At 39.5% G+C, this 17,648-nt stretch overlaps 3 protein-coding genes across 3 annotated transcripts; 2 read left to right on the forward strand and 1 right to left on the reverse strand.

Annotated features, from left to right (window-relative positions):
• Positions 1 to 4,907: 4,907 nt before the first annotated feature.
• On the reverse strand, positions 4,908 to 8,251 carry klhl26 (kelch-like family member 26). The gene is made up of 3 exons (XM_017702327.2): positions 7,741 to 8,251; positions 6,881 to 7,066; positions 4,908 to 6,639 (listed from the first exon to the last, which is right to left on the reverse strand). Exons 1-3 carry the CDS (start codon positions 7,788 to 7,790, stop codon positions 5,058 to 5,060), a joined length of 1,818 nt encoding a protein of 605 aa, XP_017557816.1. The 5' UTR covers positions 7,791 to 8,251; the 3' UTR covers positions 4,908 to 5,057.
• Positions 8,252 to 8,364: 113 nt separating this feature from the next.
• On the forward strand, positions 8,365 to 14,092 carry ddx49 (DEAD (Asp-Glu-Ala-Asp) box polypeptide 49). Its single transcript, XM_017702252.2, has 13 exons — positions 8,365 to 8,669; positions 9,906 to 10,029; positions 10,173 to 10,258; positions 11,546 to 11,667; positions 11,793 to 11,980; positions 12,294 to 12,434; positions 12,544 to 12,619; positions 12,698 to 12,774; positions 12,930 to 13,027; positions 13,110 to 13,184; positions 13,338 to 13,426; positions 13,593 to 13,664; positions 13,820 to 14,092. Exons 1-13 carry the CDS (start codon positions 8,555 to 8,557, stop codon positions 13,979 to 13,981), a joined length of 1,425 nt encoding a protein of 474 aa, XP_017557741.1. The 5' UTR covers positions 8,365 to 8,554; the 3' UTR covers positions 13,982 to 14,092.
• Positions 14,093 to 14,226: 134 nt separating this feature from the next.
• On the forward strand, positions 14,227 to 17,217 carry lsm4 (LSM4 homolog, U6 small nuclear RNA and mRNA degradation associated). Its single transcript, XM_017702253.2, has 5 exons — positions 14,227 to 14,375; positions 15,252 to 15,293; positions 15,566 to 15,664; positions 16,230 to 16,413; positions 16,581 to 17,217. The coding sequence occupies exons 1-5, from the start codon at positions 14,373 to 14,375 to the stop codon at positions 16,679 to 16,681; spliced, it is 429 nt and encodes a 142-aa protein (XP_017557742.1). The 5' UTR covers positions 14,227 to 14,372; the 3' UTR covers positions 16,682 to 17,217.
• The last annotated feature ends 431 nt before the right edge of the window (positions 17,218 to 17,648 follow it).

Here is a 17,648-nt window from a genome sequence, read left to right on the forward strand (position 1 = left end):
CAGCCTTGAATAAATTTAGTTTAATGTTCAAATGACACTGTGGATGGGGGCTTACTGCTTTTTCCAGGCCCTGAATGAGCAGAGACTGCTATACACTAAGATCTTTGTCATAACATTAAGATGTGAATAGTGAACAGGGGTGATTTGGGTCAAACTTGAAAACAACTTTTAGAGATGCTGAAATCAATACATCATTGGTCTTTAATATGTAATACAATTGAACACAAACAGCAGCGCATCACTAACTCCTGGCTCATGTTTTCTATCATTTCACTTTGTCTGTCAACAAAGATGTGAGGGTAGAAGAGTTGAAACCAAAGCCAAAGAGGTCATTTCTTGTTTCATGTGTAAAAATGATTTTACGTTTATTTTAAGTCACTCTTTTATTTTCCACTAACAGCATCAAGACTCTAGCATGTCAAACTCTGCAAATGCAAGAGCTGAAAAGCAGCAAACCTTCATTCCCACGCTTTAAAAGATGGTTCTTCAAGGGCAGTTTAGTAAAGAAAATGGTTCTATATAGAACCATGAACACACACAGAGCCCTTTGGATGATTTAAGGGTTCTTTGCATTGTGAAAGGGTTCCTCAGACCAATGTGCCACAAATGGTTCTATATTTGCTTTTTGAAAAAGGTTTTCTATAGCATAAAAAGCGTTCTTGCTACAAGCTTGATATCTTACAAGAGAAGAACCCTTTCTGGTGCTGCATGGAACCCTTTTTAAAAACATTCTTTATAGAAACATTGGCAGCACATTCTCCATCATTCTGAAGAACATGGCACAAAGAACCCTTTTCATGATGTTCTTTGAGTGTTTATGGTTCTAGATAGAAGCATTTTGTTCTCTAAATAACCCGTGAACAACCATTTTTTTTATATTAAGCTAAGAATACAACTGTTTAAAAGATGAAAAGTTGGTTCCTGCAACTAAAGGCTTTAATTTGATCAGGTGAAAACTCCACTTTTTAAAAAGACCATCAAGGGTTTTTCAAAAAAGGCAATGACAAGCAGAAGAACCCGTTTTGATCCAATTTTCACTTTTATATAGAACCATACAACACACTCTCCATCAATCTGAAGAACCATTTCACCATGCAAAGGACCATTTATGCACAAAATGGTTCTATGTAAACCTTATGGTTCCAAATAGAACCACTGCCTTTATTAAAGAACCCTTGAAGAACCATCTTTTAAAGAGTGTATGTCACAAAATAAAATGAACTGAAGCAGTTTTTGCTGACTGTACTGGAGACTTGGAGATATTGTGCAGCCATGTCACAGCACATCAGTGACAAGTAATGCTCACACAATCATGTACTGGGAGAGATGTATAAAAAAAAATAAAAAAAAAAATTATATATATATATATATATATATATATATATATATATATATATATATATATATATAAAATCTCAAAGGGTCAAAAGATCCAGAGGATCAAAAAAAAATGAAAGGATCAAAATAAGTCAGTCTCACTCATTATATTCAAAAGTGCTAGCTCACATTTTCTCTACCTCAGGTTACCCAGACACCTTAATGTTCAATGCCTTAAGGGCAGAGTAGCTAATAAGTTGTCCTACAAAAGTCCGGCGCCAACAATAGCTCCCGTTAATCATTCCATGAAGACAAATCATGTTTCAGAACGACACCTAGTTCCGATACAGATATAGTACCATAATGTGCTTAATCATTACAAACTCAATCACGTCATACAAACAGATTGTATAGAACACAAACAAAAACTAGAAAACTTCTCACTCCAGCATCCAGCGCCGTAAGACACGTACTGAATGCTGAGCTATTTAAGACTGTGGTGATCTTTATACATTCATATATAGGAAGAAAAAGCATGCCAATGCAGTCTTACAAAACACTGTGGTAACAGTAGCACACTTATGTAAGACCACAAGTTTTTTCTGTTTTTTTTTTCTTCAATTCATTCTGCAGTAATACTATACAAATCATACCAGAATTTCAGTCCATTGTATTTTTCCACTGAGCCACAGTGAACATACTCCATCTGGTCCACACTTGGATCCTGCCACACTGTATTCGGTTAAAGTGCATTTTGAAATACGTCTATGTGCTTGCTGACTTTGTGAGGCATCACAAAGTCTATGAGGGAGAAGGGAGTTTAAGGACACTAACTGAGGTAACTGGAAGGTGTCAAAATATGATCAAAGTGTTTTGAATTGTGATCAAAAGCTTGTGATTTAGTAAGAAAACCTGCAAAATAGTGAAAACACCCTGTAAAGTTACACTTGAATGAGTGTAAAATGAAATTTACACAGGTTTTCCCCAAATGTAGTCGATTAGCCAAGACATTTGGATTTACAAAACATGTAATGAAATCTTGGATTCCAGCAATTACCATGTTTCAAATGATGTCAAATAATCTCAAACAGATTTGCTTATGTGGTTTACTTCCACTGAATGACATACAGTTATCTAGAAGAATAAATAGACAAAATATGTCATAAAGCTAAAAATGGTTATAACAGCAAAAAATGTCTTGGTGGATGAGCTATTCTCACTAAACCGCCTCAAAACATGTCTATAAATATTTAAGTGTTTTAAACATCTCACAGATAAACAACATTCATACAACTTAGTGGATCAACTGGAGTTCTATATGTTTACAATAAAAAAGTGTGTGGAGTTTCTCTTTACCCCAGTTCTCAAGTATTACTAAGAATCTATTTAATATCAACTGAATCATTTAGGTTTAAGTATTGAGCTCTGTTGTTTGTATATGCAAAAAAAAGGGAAAACATTTAAGTTTTGGTCATTTTATCTTTTTCGATTTGGCTATCAGTTTTTGTCATGTTCATGAGAATGACCCGACTATATATTGGGGTTAAGAGAAAACTGTGCAAATTTGATTTCTCACCTAACAATGCCTTTAACCCACACTTAGAAAGTTGGGATACAATCTTCCCTAGAAGTGCTAATGAGTTGAGAAATTTCTTCAGAGGTTTGTGAAGTTCTGGGGACCTCATGTTCTGTACCATTTCATGATTTCACTGCTCTAATGCACCTGACCCAGCTGATGAAGGCCTTGTTAATTAGCTGACGAGCTGAATCAGGTCCAGTTGGCTAGGGACAAGAGTAAAATGTGCAGAGGGTGGGGCTCCAAGCACTAGGCCTGAGAAACCAGCCAAAACTGCCCACACACTTACAGAACACTAAGGACTATACTTGCTACTGGACTGTTTCAGTATAACTCATCCAGTATCTTATTCCGTTAAGGTTTTTCAAAGAAGGTGCATAGTTGGGTGTCATTATAGATGTCATAAAGCAACTCCCAGGTTTTTTGCCTTTGTCCACTCTGCGCTTACATGATGCTTGGGATGTGGATCATAGCTTATTAAAATCATTGATAACTACCACAAAATTAGGTATAATGATGGATATCTCAGCTACACATGAAAAGCTTGTCCTTTGACATTCAATATGCAAGGGAATATGAACTGTTCATACACCTTGTAAAAGATGCTCACACAGGACAAAAAGACCAAGGCTTCACTCCTGAGGTCATCCTGAACAACCAATCTAGAGCGACACTCAATCACTACTCAGACCACTGAAAAGACAAGCTCATTTACAGGTACAATCAAGTTTAAGGAATATTCCAGCATTTTCCAACCTAATTTCTATCTACTGTATCTGTAGTGGATGGGTCTATTACGATCAACAACACTTTTAATGTGTTTCCCTGAACAGAAAACCAACTGACTCGAAGCTCACTTACAATAGGCAGCTGCTGAGTTAAACATGTATTGTTGTTGAGCACTTTCATGTATTCTTCAGTCAAATCTATGTGTAAATTAACCTATGAATTGGTAAAATTCATTCAGAGATGGGACTAGTGCTTTTTTTTCCCTGGTTTGGTCAGGTTTGGATGTCATGTCCCAAAATCTGCCCTGTGATAGACTGGCAAACTGTCCAGGGTGTTTCCTGCTTTCTGGTATACGCTCCTGCACCCACAGCGACTCAAGAAGATAAGCAGCTCAGATAATGTGTATGGAGATTGTGTGTATGTAGATAATGTGTGTGCGCTAATTCGGATTCAGATTTGATGTTTAGGTTCTCACACCATGCCTCTCAACTTAACAGATTTTGCCTTTATGTTCTCTCCTTACTTAAAGCTACTCTATATATGTTTGGGGGATTCGGAGACCACCCTGGTGGGTGATGCAATATATGGAATATTGTGCTTCAGATCCCTCCACAGCAGATAAATGTGATATTTGGGAGTTTGTTAAAAGAGTTTGAACTTGGTGAAGGACGTGTCTTCCGAGGATGTGAGTGAATTACTGTCCATACCTTACTGTCCATACCTTCTAATAATTTTTCAACAAGTTGGATTCAACCATCAGTGTTGCTCACACTCATACTTGGGACAAAATGGATATGCAGGAAATAAAACAACTAATCTTTTTAATAAGAGGACAGTTTAGTGCTGTCAACAGGATGTATATATTTATTTGGGTCATTTTTTGTGATATGTAACATGTTTTATATGAAGAGTTTTAGGATTAAACAGGTGGAGGCTACAGTCTTGCTTTCATCATCGTCCAGTGTGAGAACACCATGTAAGTTTATCCAGACTAAAAAATGTTTGGAATGTTGTTTGGAAGCATTGCTCATTCAGCTGAGTGTTTGGTTATTATGCCATTATTTCACATTCACTTTTATTTTATTGAGCAATGATCTAATGATGGCTATTATTGTCGCTGCATTGCAATTTAACTGACGCATGCTATTAAAATTTATTTGGCACTTTGGGTGGTGTCACAAGTGAGTTTTGAGAAAACAGGTTTACTGTTCTTTTCTAAGCACTGGGATAACTGTTATCTGTTGTAATCAACAGTAGAATACAGAAGAGGCAGACAGAGATTAGGTTGAAAAATCCTGGATTATTCCATTAGGGAGAACTATATAAAGTTCATAACCAAAATGCAACTGGTTGAAAAAGCAGGCAGGAAATGTTAAATGTAAGACGTAACTTTAGCAATCCCATGTAACACATCATCTCACATCTAGCTAGGCCATCATCGCTGAGCGACTGTCTGTGGCAGTATTATAGGAGTGCAAGCAATTCCAGCGAAAGACTCTGGAAAGTGCAGATCCCTCTCCCACTCGTCCGTCTCGGTGTTATAGACTTGAACGATGCTTGTGACATTATTCAGATGCCAGTTGTATCCACCAACGACGTAGATCTTTCGGTCCAATAAGCAACAGCCAGCCTCAGACTGGCCTGCACGCATAGGACTGACGGTTGTCCATTGATCCGTCTCTGGAACGTAATACTCCACTGCTAGCACATCAAAGCAGCGGTCCACATGGTCCATCCTGCCTCCCAGAGCATACACACGGTCATTTACACTGATCATAGCATGCAGAACCCGAGGCTCATTCATGGGGCATTTGAAGTCCCACTGGTCTGTGACTGGATCGTAGCAGTGGAGGGTCTTTTTGTCCTCCACAGAAACCCCATATCCCCCAGAGATGTAGAGTTTGTCTCCACATGTTGTCCCTGCATGACCCCATATCCTTCTCTTTAGAGAGTCTACATAAGTCCATTCATTTTTTTTAGGACAGTAGCATTCTACAGAAGATAAGCTTCCAGATCTGTTACGCCCACCAGTGGCGTACAGCTGGCCCTGCAGGACATTGAGCTGGAACTGGATGCGGCTCTCCTGCATGGACTGGATGCGCAACCACTGGTTCAGGTGGGGATCATAGCGGAAGCAAACATCCACTGCACCTTCACCGCTACGGTACTGCAGGTGCTGTCCACCTACTACGTATACAAAGTTGTCCAGAATAGACACACAAGCATGGCTGCAGCCAGACTCCATTTCGGTCAGCTCCTTGAACTGCCGTGCTGCGCCATCAGGGAGATAATACACTTTACTGCTAACTGTGCGATCATTGTCGGTGTAAGGTGTGCCACCAAATGTGATGAGCGATATAACATCTGAGCGAATGATCGTGCGAGGAGACTGCATCTCATGCTGTCGGAAAGGAAGGATCTGATAGTTGAAGGCTTCAAGTAGGTATTGCCGGCACAGCACGTCCTCCACCATGATGTCCACAGTCTGGACGCTGTCCACCAGCTCAGAGGAGCGCATGAGTGGAAAGCGGACATGGCGAAGCACCTGGTTGGCCCCAGCCCGACGTGACTCATCGTGCTGCAGCCAACGGATGGCAGCACGGAACAGGTCGATCTCGCTGCAGTTTCTCAGCTTGTTACTCTGCAGGAAAAAGACCAGCCGCTCCATCGGGATGTGAAGGAAGTCCTCCTCTTCTGCGATCTGCAGGAAATGGCGGAAGGTGAAGGCGTCTACGGACTCCTTCAGGGAAGATAGACTGAAGGTGGTGGCCATCTGGCCGATGTTCAGACACGTTTCAACGCTCATGGCAGATTTGAGGAATTCCTCGCAAAGCTCCACCACCGGCACCATCTGAAGGAAGACGGCCGCCCCAAGGACGTCCTGAATGCAGTCCAAGTCTAGAGTGACTTCAGAGCTGTAGGCGAAATCAATGATGTGCTTCAGTCCACGGGCTGACAAACCCTTTAACTCAATAGTGTCCTGGTTTGATTCCTTCATGCCGCCAGTGAACATAGCTCTGGAAGAAACGGACACTTACCATAAGCACTCGCAACAAGCCTGTGACATCATTGTTCTACAGTCAATACACAATACTGCACTCACCATTTGATTGAATGGTTCAAACTGAAAGGTAGTGCTTGATAATTGCTAAAATTATTGATTGGTGCATATTATGTTTCAAGAAATTCCATTCACTTTGCAATACCCTGCTTAATACCCCGCCATTTCACCAGGAGCAATTTAAAGCATCATCTTACCTAAAGTAGTCGCTGCAGGAGGCCAGAACGGCTTTGTGAACCTGAAAGCGTTCTTCGTTGATGGCAAGCACCACATCCAGCAACTGGCCTTGTTCTCTTAGGGCAGATAACCCCTTCAGAAGAGTGCTACTGTGACTAGGGGCTGAGAACGTGCAGCGGAGGGAGCTGTTCTTATTGTTAGCCATGCTGAAAAAGAGGAATCGGTTTACATGGGCCTTTTATCTCTCACAACTCTCGGCTCAAAATCTCTGGTTATATAACCCATGAAACTTCAGAAATCCGTCTCACTGGTCTGTTGTAGTACAATTCCCCAGCAACAGTTTCTCAGTTTCTAAGCAAGAATCAACATGACACCGCCAACTGCACTTTCCTTTTTAATTATTTATCAGCAGTCAATTATTCATCAAAGAAATAACCGATCCTGACTCAGGAAGAGAATGACATAACAACATATACTGTGAGGATGACAGAAAATCTGAAACTTATATTACAATAGTGCTTAAATTCATTATTCAGGAAAACAGACCACACTGAGGCAGCAAATTTGTAAGTAATTTGGCCAACCAATAACATTGGGGTACAGAGCAGGACATGGTCCTATGGAACATACTGTACATAGGAAAGGTGGGACTAATATACTTTTTCATCTACTGTGTCACTCGTTGTGTGACTGTTACAGCACATTGCTGGAGGTTACTAAGCTAAGAACCACAAGCTTTTAGTACAACCTCCAAAACACAGTGTACACAGTGCAGTGCCCTGACCTCTCAGCAGACAGACTGCAGGTTAAACGCGAAGAGCTAGCCAAATCACAGCCAGCGATTTAACCCAAGTCCGCTTGAGAGGCTCCTTAACTTTACCTGCTCTGAGAACGATTCGCAGAGAATTCCCCACCATCCAACTCCGCCATGTTCGGTCATGACATACACGGTGCGGGGCATCATGCGTGGGCTGAAAGTCCCCTCAGCACACACCGCCGCATAGTCTTCATATTACAGGTATTAGCTACAGCGGGCAGCCGGACGCGACAATCCTAAAGCTCTTCAGAAATCACTCGAGAGTGGATGTTTACATTCCGACTGCTGGTCAGTGATGGATCTGCTCGAATAACCACATTGGCGGTGGTAAACATACGAATGGAGTTGAATTCTTCCTCCTCCTCCTCCTCTTCTTCTTCTTCACGCATCACCTGCGCTTTATCTCTCCCCCTGAACCCGAGCTGCACAGCCACACTACGTCATGCCATAAGGCTCTGCGCGCGTTCACATCGCGTGGAAGCTGCGCAGAATGTTCGAAAAGAATGTCTAAATAGGCGGCTGATGCACAGCGCGGAGCTGGCCACACACATTTTCTTCGAATATCAGATATAAGATTGCCTACCACTGCTGATGGCTTTCATGCGTTATTTAACTTCTTTCAGAAATCCTTATTCATTTTGAATTTGCGCAGCATTTTTTTTTGCATGAATAAACTACAAGGAGGCGCGTCCTTCGCTTCGCAGGACGCAGTTGAGTGACGTAACCGCACGCGACCGACTGAACGCTCCACGAGGAGCTCAAGCGCTCGACCTCGTCGCTTTAAAGGCGGAAAAAACTTTCAGATAAACACATTCGAGCTTAAACAGCTCAACTCCTCACGGTAAAGGGCGACCTAATCACATTCGGCCGGTGATAAATGGCAGCCTTCGCGTCCCTCGGCCTGTCCGAGTGGCTGGTGCAGCAGTGTAAACAAATGGGCATCACTCGACCGACCCCTGTCCAGGAGAACTGTGTACCGGCTATTTTAGAAGGTGAGCTCTGAGGGTCCTGAGGGTCTAGTCCCTGACAGGTATTAAATACTGCACTGTGATGTCGGTGGTAATCAGAGGAGGGTATAGTAAGATAATCCTAAACCCTCACTCAAGTGACAGTATTGTTTGGAGTAGTGACTCAAGCAGAAGTAACAGTACTTTTTATGGAAACCACTGGAAAATATATATAGCCATTTAGTAAGGCATAATAATGAGTTTTTCATAATTGTGACTTACTGTGTTAGAATTCTGACGTACTTCTCAATTATTACTTAGTATGTCATAATTAGGACTTAATATTTTACAATAATGACTCACAATTATGGCTTGGATTATCCCATTCTCACAGTTATTACTTATTAAGTCATTATTATGACATACTATCTTATAATAATGACTCATTATGATTTGGATTCTCACATTATGACTTCCATTCTCACAGTTTATTACTTAGTATGTCAGAATTATGATTTAATATCTTATAATAATGACTCATAATTATGACTTGGATTCTCATATTATGACTTACAGTCTCACAATTATTACTTATTGTGACATTATTTTGCCTTACAACACCCTGCTTGTACCTCTGTACCATGAATGTATTTAAAAAATATCTTTTATGCCAAAACCTCCAAACTATTGTAAAGCAGTGTCTTAGAGATGAAGCAACAAATGGAAAGAAATGTAACATCTTTCTGTTAGAGACATTAAAGGCTTTGGACACCTGGTTCACCACCACTGTAAACAATTCTGACTCTATAAATTTCTCTATAAGGGCACATTTCACATTGAAGCTCTCTCTTAATCACTTTAACATCCTAAAGACTCAATTATGCAGAACATTTGAAAAAGTCCCTTTTCTGAGGGGTCTAGCTGCATTGAAACATCTAAGAGCACAGGTTTATAAAGTGCTGTTCTGCTCTTTTTGAGTTTAAAATGTTGACCAGTGCAGAATATTGAAATTAATCACAGAAAATGAATTAATAATGAAATGTTAATGACTGAAATGTAATCCATTTAGATTCCTTTCCTCATAATAACACTTAAGTAGAAATGGAAAATAATTTCTCATTAAAAGTCTTTTTTAGTTTTGATTTAGAATTAAACTTTGTCTGGAAAACTGGCCCAGTGTTTGGCTGTTCCTAGGTTACACTATATGTACCTACTGAATCACAAAGTGCAACATTAAAGAGAGATATTAGTGAGTAATTTGATGTTTTTTGTTTTCTGCAGGTCGGGATTGTATGGGCTGCGCAAAAACTGGAAGTGGCAAAACGGCAGCTTTTGTTTTACCAGTCCTCCAAAAACTGTCTGAGGATCCCTATGGTATATTCTGCTTGGTATTGACACCCACAAGGTTGGCTTCTTTTGCACATTATGTATTAATTTAGCTTGTGCTGAAAGAGGGACTTGCATGAGGAATCATTAGCAGTAAGAAGAATCTGATATGGCTGAGATACACATTGACATGTCTGTTGTATTTTTCTTCTCTCTTCTCAGAGAACTGGCATATCAGATAGCGGAACAGTTCCGGGTGCTGGGGAAACCACTGGGATTGAAAGACTGCATCGTTGTCGGAGGGATGGGTATGACTGCAAAGTTAGCTTTTTGGGAAACTGTACTATAAGAAACTGTGATTTGGGGAAATATAAGGCTACTAAAAATAGCTGGGAAATGGAGTTTGTTGCTCAGCCAGAACTTAGTCTGAACGTTGCTAAACGAGAAGAAATTTTCGTACATCCTTCATAACGAAATACCGTAGTAGATAACTGGCTTACTGCGCTTGGCTTGTGTACATTTTAAGTCACCTGTTATCTTCTGTGGCTATCTGTGGTCTGAATTTGGCTTTAATTTGATATAGTAATGACAAAATGCTGACTGGCACTGTGTGAAATTGAACAGTGGTCAGAGTTGTTGGGCACCAGAGCTGGTGTGAATTTAAAAACAATGGTTTTGAATGGACGTGGATGGACTGGTGTGCAGTGGTCTTAAGCATGATAGTAGTTCAGCAGCAGCTACACACTCAGCAGAATATGTTGTATATTTGTATTACCTGTGACGATCCCAAACACAACATAATTGGTTCAGTTTCGGCTTTGTCTCTCACTTGACTTTTGCTCTCTCTGACGTCATGTAAGCTTGTGTCAGCAGTCAGTCAGACCCAAACCTGTACTGTGGGTCTGTAGCCGGCTTGCTAAGCTAACATTAAGTTAGCCGATGAAACTGTGGATCCAAACACCAAAAACAGGTTTCGTTTTGCTTTTCTGTCCATTCTTCACTAGATGCTCGACTTCACTCCCTCGGAATTATCATCCAAAATTGTGTTTGTGCTTCAGTTAGCCAGAATTGAACAAGTTCTGTGGTCAGCTGAGTCGTTGTAAGGCTAGCTATGCTAATAGCTACTAGTAACAGCATTCCTCTCCTAACTTGCAGTTGTGTTTAGTATTTGCAGTTGTTAGATGGTTTGACATTTATTGAATGTTGCTTTGGATATCCTGAACTGTGGTCACCTAACTGGTGATCATGTAAGCAGACTAAACTTTGTCATTTTTTTTAGATCTAATGCAGAAAAAGACAACCAAAATGTGTCATACTTCTTTTGCATCACTAAAGACACATAATTATACCATGCACTGCGGTCATTTTTGGAAATGGTCTGGTGATATTAAAAAAAAAAGGGGATACCACTCAACCCTGCTCCATGACAAAGCATGGAGCTTTTTTTTTTAATATTACCAGACCATTTCCAAAAATGACCGCAATAAGTGTTCTTATTTCATCTATCTTACACCGTTTCATCTCTTTTTCTTTTATTCCTTTGTACAAGAGTTTGTAACACAACGCATTTAAGTATTTCTTTCTTTTTCCACTAGACATGGTGGCCCAAGGTTTGGAGCTGTCAAAAAAACCACACATTGTCGTCGCTACACCGGGACGATTAGCAGATCACATCAGGAGTTGTGACACCTTAAACATGAAGAGAATCAAATTTTTAGTAAGTTTTTAGCTTCAACATGTGCTCTAATTCAGACTCACTTATGAGTCTCTACGAGTTTTAGCATTATACAGAACCTTAATACCAATTAGCTTGGAAAACGAATTGATGTCTCACCTATCTAGATCCTGGATGAGGCAGATCGATTGCTTGAGCAGGGATGCACAGATTTCACTAAAGACTTGGAAGTTATTCTCAGTGTTGTGCCAGCGAAACGGCAAACACTGCTATTCAGTGCCACCCTGACGGACACACTGCAAGAGCTGAGAAACATTGCCATGAATGAGCCTTTCTTCTGGGAGAACAAGTCAGAGTAAGAAACCACTTTTTAAAAAACTGCACCATTATCATTTACTGTTAGTCTTGGCCTGTTATTGCAAAGATGTAGACCAGCTGAACATGCTTGGAGGACAGCGTTAACCACACAGTTCTGCGCACATCTCCAATTGACTCAATGGGAATAAGTGATGGGCTTGTTTATGGAAAACGAAACTCCTCTTAGTGCTCGATTATTTAATCATACATTTGACTACGGAATGTGCAATGAAAATGAAATAAGCCGCATATCATCTTGTACTTTGAAAGTCTGTGAAACAGTCACTTTGCACAGTCATTTCTCCCTCTAGGATCCGGACAGTGGAAGAATTGGATCAAAGATACGTCCTTACACCTGAGAAAGTTAAAGATGCTTACTTGGTGCATCTTATTCAAAAATTCCAAGACGAACATGAAGACTGGTCAATCATGATTTTCACCAACACATGCAAGTAAGTGTTCTTAAGTAAAATTTCGTACTAAGTTGGCTGTGTTGTTGTATTGTCTGAAAATTGTCCACTGTATCGATGCAGACATTAATGAGATTTTTTTTTCCTTTAGGAATTGCCAAATTCTCACAATGATGCTTCGGGAATTCAATTTTCCTACAATCTCCTTGCATTCCATGATGAAACAGGTATAGTGTGATCTAATAGGACTCTGTCTGATTTATTCAGCATTACTGTGTTCTCATTGTTTCCTTTGTGTTATTTAGAGACAACGGTTTGCAAACCTTGCCAAGTTCAAGTCTAATGTCTTCAAGATCCTGGTAGCCACAGATGTTGCTGCGAGGTTCAAAGCTTTCTCCTTTGCTCATAATCCAGCAAATTGGAAACTTCCCAGTGCTGTTAAATTCTTCTTGTGTTCCTTGCTTCTGGAAAATACCTATATTTTCTAATATCTAATCTGTGATATGGCATTACATTTTATTTTTATTATTTGAAAAGGGGTCTGGATATTCCCACAGTGCAGGTTGTCATCAATCATAATACTCCAGGCTTGCCTAAAATCTACATTCACAGAGTGGGCAGGACTGCCCGTGCAGGTATGTCTGTATTTAGACCATTTTCACAGTTTGCCTTTGCATTAATAAAACAGCTGTTTAATTGTATATTTTTGTATTTCAGGGAGAAATGGTGTTTCGATTACGCTGGTGACACAGTATGACATTCATCTGGTCAAGTCCATTGAGGAGAAAATCCGTAAGGCCACAGTACAGCTGTCACACAGTGGTGTGGTACAACATGTTAGACAGGACTACTGCTGAGTGTGGATGCTATATATTTCAGATATATTACTGTTACCAACAAGCAGCTTTCAACTTTAATTGAGAAAAGGTTACTATATTTTTTCAGAGACCAAGCTAAAGGAGTACCCAGTGGAAGAAAAAGAGGTGCTAAAGATCCTTACCCAAGTAAATGTGATGAGACGCCAGTGTGAAATTGTAAGAGCCAATCGTTGATTTTTAAAAAAAAAATTTTTTATTCCATTTATGTTTTTAGAGGGCAAATCCCTGAGAGATATTAGATGTTCTGTATTAATAATAATAATAATAATAATAATAATAATAATATTATTATTTGTTTGTTTGTTTGTTTGTTTGTTTGTAGAAATTGGAGTCAACTGACTTTGGTGAGAAAAATGAGATCAACAAAAAGAAGCAGATGATTCTGGAAGGGAAAGTAAGTATCCATGGAGGACTGGGACATAGATGTAAAGTAAACCACTAAAATAAATCTCTCAAGGAAAAGCTGAACACATTTCAACACGCAATGGTGCGATAATGGCAGAATGAACCTTTGGTGATGATGGAATCTTATTTCCGGTTTAATCACAGGATCCTGACCTGGAAGAGAAGAGAAGGAATAAGCTTGCCAAGATGAAAAAAGGAAAAAAAGAATCAAAGGGGAGAATTCAGGAAATCATCCAGAAGAAGAAAGGAAAGATGCTGAAAAAGAAAGGAAAGAACACTAGAGAAACTGCTGCAGGACTCTCATAATTTTTCTATTTTTGCATTGACTGTAACTCTTGTGTACATAATAATAAATGTTTCATTTGATGTGTTGGCCAGTTTGATTATACTGTAATTAAAATGATTTCAAAATGACAATATGGTGAATATTGTTCACTTGTTCGTTACATAATTGCCACAGTAAAACAATGAATGTTTTGTCATTAACTGGTTTGATTTAAAGTTGAATTCATCAAGGAGCAAACGAACTTTTATTTTGATATTTTCCGGATACCGCAGTGATAACCCGGAACACCCGTAGTGGCGCAGAGAAGTATGCGGTTTGAGCCGCTAAATGTCCTGAGAGTTTTTCTAATTACTGGCCTCAGAATTCCGCACTTTGATTTATACTCTAGATAGTTCGTTTTAGTCGGCTGGCATGGTGAGTACTTCTCAGTTATGCACTGTAGAAAATGTTCGCCAACCGCTGGTATTGAAAACCGCACCGTTAGCTTTGCTAGCTAGCTAAAATGCGCTACAGTGTGAAACACTAAGAAGCTAATGCTAATTAGCGCGTTCATGGTGCAAAGGCGCAAAGTAGCTTAACGCTAAAATTCCTGCGGCAGAGCTCGTTACTGAACGGCGGTTCAGGCCACATTATACTTCATATTTGACGAAGAAATCTTGATCAAGGCTCAATAGCTAGGCACAGCTATGAGCTAAGGCTGCTAACTACCAGCGCAGATTATGAGCACTTCAATGTGCCTGCTGGCTTAAAGGGGAATTCCAACTATTTTTCCCCAAATATCTGCATAATACAGTGGTTGAGATGTGGCTTTGGTCTGAAAAGTGGTTTGATGTGAAAAGGTTCATTGTCGAGAAACTTGCCGATTCAGATTTCTTTACAATGGTGGTGATAGGAACCAGGGGTCCTTATGTATAACCGCTTTATTTACTATCCCAAACCACCAGTGAACCTGCTCGTGTTTTCTGAGTTTTTCTATGTAATGTTGATAATGGTAAAGTAGTGGTAAATTTAAAATAAACTTTCTTTGTTTCTCGGGGACTGTTTTTGCCTTGGAACACCCTTCTTCTATCCTTCCACCGTGTCTGGGTTAAAATACACTGATTAAACTTAGGTGTTAGACCAAAAGCCTCATCACAAAACTACTGTAAAACATTATTTTTTCAAGAAAGACTGCAAAAGAGAGACTATTGGAAAAGGCTGAAGAGCATATCTGTAATGCAGTTTAATGTTTTTTTTTTTAGTGCATGAAAATGTACCACGCTTAAAGGCTAATTTCTCTTTTCCCTATAGCTTCCACTATCTTTACTGAAAACAGCACAGAACCACCCAATGGTACGTATGTGATGGGTTTACATACAAATCTGTGAATTGTAACTTTAAGCTGCCTCTGATACTTTGATCATTGTGTCTGTTAGTACTAAAGATATTTATGTTCAGTGTTTGCATGACTATCTTTTATTTAAAGTTTGGCTACTGAAGCATTATCAGTGTTAGTATAGCAGTATATTTAGTTGAAGCATTAGGCCATCAGGGCTGTAGTGAAATGTACTACTGGACTGCAAGGTCTGGTGTTAGTGTGAAGTTAATGGGCTTCCTAATTCCAGCTGGTGGAGCTGAAGAATGGAGAGACTTACAACGGTCATCTGGTCAGCTGTGACAACTGGATGAACATTAATTTACGAGAAGTCATCTGTACCTCCCGTGTGAGTATCTGCCCAGTAGATTAATGCAGGGCTGTAGTTGCCATCTTATTAGGTACCCACACTTCTATCTACACACATTAATGAGGCACCTGATAAACGTGTACCTTGGGTTGAAATGATGCAACCCGCTGATTGGACAGACATAGTCATCACACTTTGTTACTGGAGTCAGATGAAGTTAATAAAAAATAAATAAATAAAAAAACACAAGCTACTTTACATAAAACAAAATGCAAAGCTAAAGGCACATCAGAGTTTGAAGCTTCATTGCTAGTACTGTTTTTATTTACTGTTAATGCTAGATTTGTGTGAGAAGTCAGGTGCCAACACAAAGTAAAGAGCTCTGCCTGCTTTCATGATTCTGTTGTGTGATGGGAAATGGACACAGCTACTCAACCAAGGTGTGGATAGTTCTTGGTTTGTAACCATACTGCCTGGTGGATAAAGGCCTTAATAGACTGGCATCACGGTTTATACCTAAATTGTTTGAAAATGGTCTTTTCATTCAAAAAACGAAAAGAAGTAACCAAGAGAGAACTCACAGCAGCTGTATATCTATGTGCAGGATGGAGATAAGTTTTGGAGGATGCCTGAATGCTACATCCGAGGAAGCACTATCAAATACCTGCGGATCCCTGATGAAATCATCGACATGGTGAAAGAGGAGGTTGTCTCCAAAGGCCGTGGCAGGGGTGGCATGCAGCAGAACAAACAGCAAGGAAAGGGCAGAGGAGGTGGCACTGGCCGAGGTACAATGGGTGTCCATGCAGAATATGGTCTCTGAATGAATGTTGCATATTATCAGACAACCGTTAAGAACTTATGTTAAGTTTAAGAAAAGAAAAAAAAACCTTTGAGCAGCATGGGTACAATGAGTAAAAAAGTGAATGATTTAATGTAATTTGTGTTTGTTCAGGTGTGTTTGGTGGCCGTGGACGAGGCATGCCAGGTACTGGCCGTGGACAGCAGCAAGACAAAAAACCTGGAAAACCACAGGGCATCAAAAACCAGCACTGAATACACAGTACCTCCTTTTTCTTTCTCTAACATTTGTTCTTCTCACCAGATGTATACTAGCATCTAACTTCTCATTGCATTGCAGAACATTTCCTTCTCACAATCGGATTTTAATTTTGGTACAGATTGGTATTAAAAATGTTTTGCATCTCATGTAACCAAGGGGCTTTCTAAAGGAAAACAGATTTTTCTTTGGATATGTTTCTGCATAGTACATGTGATATGCAAAAACAAAGATTTCAGGTTTGATCTAATCTGTCAGTTTCATAGACAGTCAATGGCAAAAAAAAAGATTGCTTGGGATGCCCTGGACATTTTCAGTTTTAGTTTGGACTCTTCATTAACAAAAATGGCATCCGTTTTCTGACATAAGGTAACTACTTTTATTTCCTCCTTGGACTCTGCATTTTGGTTTGTTTTTGTTTTCTGTTTTTACCACCTGGCATGTCTGTTTTTGTTTTGGAATAGATATGCAGTTATGCTGTAAATTTATGTGCAGTGAATTTGTCAATAAACGTTTTTTTTGTTATTTGTTACTCTTCATCTCTTTTAATAATTAGTACGTCAGTGTTATGGAGTAAATACTTGTAAATGTCAGCTTTAATTATGTCCACTTAGGTCCTAGTCCTGATCAGTAAGGGCATAGCACCCTCTTTAGGTGAGTATCAGTTTTACTAGAAATTAAGGTAAAGGAGAATTCCACTTATTTTTTTTTTTTTTTTTTTTTTGGGTTCAAATTTTTTGCATAATTAAATCTTTAAGATGTAAGAAAAGTCTTTCAGAGTGGTTTGATGTGAAATGTTCTGTTCTAGAGAAACTCGTAGTCAGAATTGTATGCAGTGGTGATTACAAGAAGAGGTCTTGAGATGTGTCCAGTGTCCGAGACATTGCTTTTTGATAATTGTGGCATTAAGGTTTTTTTTTCCTTTTCCATTTTAAAAAAGACTTTCATGGCTAACAGGTACAT

This window comes from Pygocentrus nattereri, chromosome 15 (assembly GCF_015220715.1).
Source record: "Pygocentrus nattereri isolate fPygNat1 chromosome 15, fPygNat1.pri, whole genome shotgun sequence".
Classification (NCBI taxonomy): domain Eukaryota; kingdom Metazoa; phylum Chordata; class Actinopteri; order Characiformes; family Serrasalmidae; genus Pygocentrus; species Pygocentrus nattereri.

Excerpts from the sequence above, each read along its gene's own strand:
- ddx49 (XM_017702252.2), top strand. The coding sequence starts at position 8,555 with ATGGCAGCCTTCGCGTCCCTCGGCCTGTCCGAGTGGCTGGTGCAGCAG. Across the intron at positions 12,775-12,929 it reads GCCACAGATGTTGCTGCGAG|GGGTCTGGATATTCCCACAG; the intron begins GTTCAAAGCTTT and ends TTATTTGAAAAG. Across the intron at positions 13,665-13,819 it reads AGATGATTCTGGAAGGGAAA|GATCCTGACCTGGAAGAGAA; the intron begins GTAAGTATCCAT and ends GTTTAATCACAG.
- klhl26 (XM_017702327.2), bottom strand. The coding sequence starts at position 7,790 with ATGGCGGAGTTGGATGGTGGGGAATTCTCTGCGAATCGTTCTCAGAGC. Across the intron at positions 7,067-7,740 it reads GCGAATCGTTCTCAGAGCAG|CATGGCTAACAATAAGAACA; the intron begins GTAAAGTTAAGG and ends CCTCTTTTTCAG. Across the intron at positions 6,640-6,880 it reads TCCTGCAGCGACTACTTTAG|AGCTATGTTCACTGGCGGCA; the intron begins GTAAGATGATGC and ends CGTTTCTTCCAG.
- lsm4 (XM_017702253.2), top strand. Across the intron at positions 15,294-15,565 it reads CAGCACAGAACCACCCAATG|CTGGTGGAGCTGAAGAATGG; the intron begins GTACGTATGTGA and ends TCCTAATTCCAG. Across the intron at positions 16,414-16,580 it reads AGGAGGTGGCACTGGCCGAG|GTGTGTTTGGTGGCCGTGGA; the intron begins GTACAATGGGTG and ends GTGTTTGTTCAG.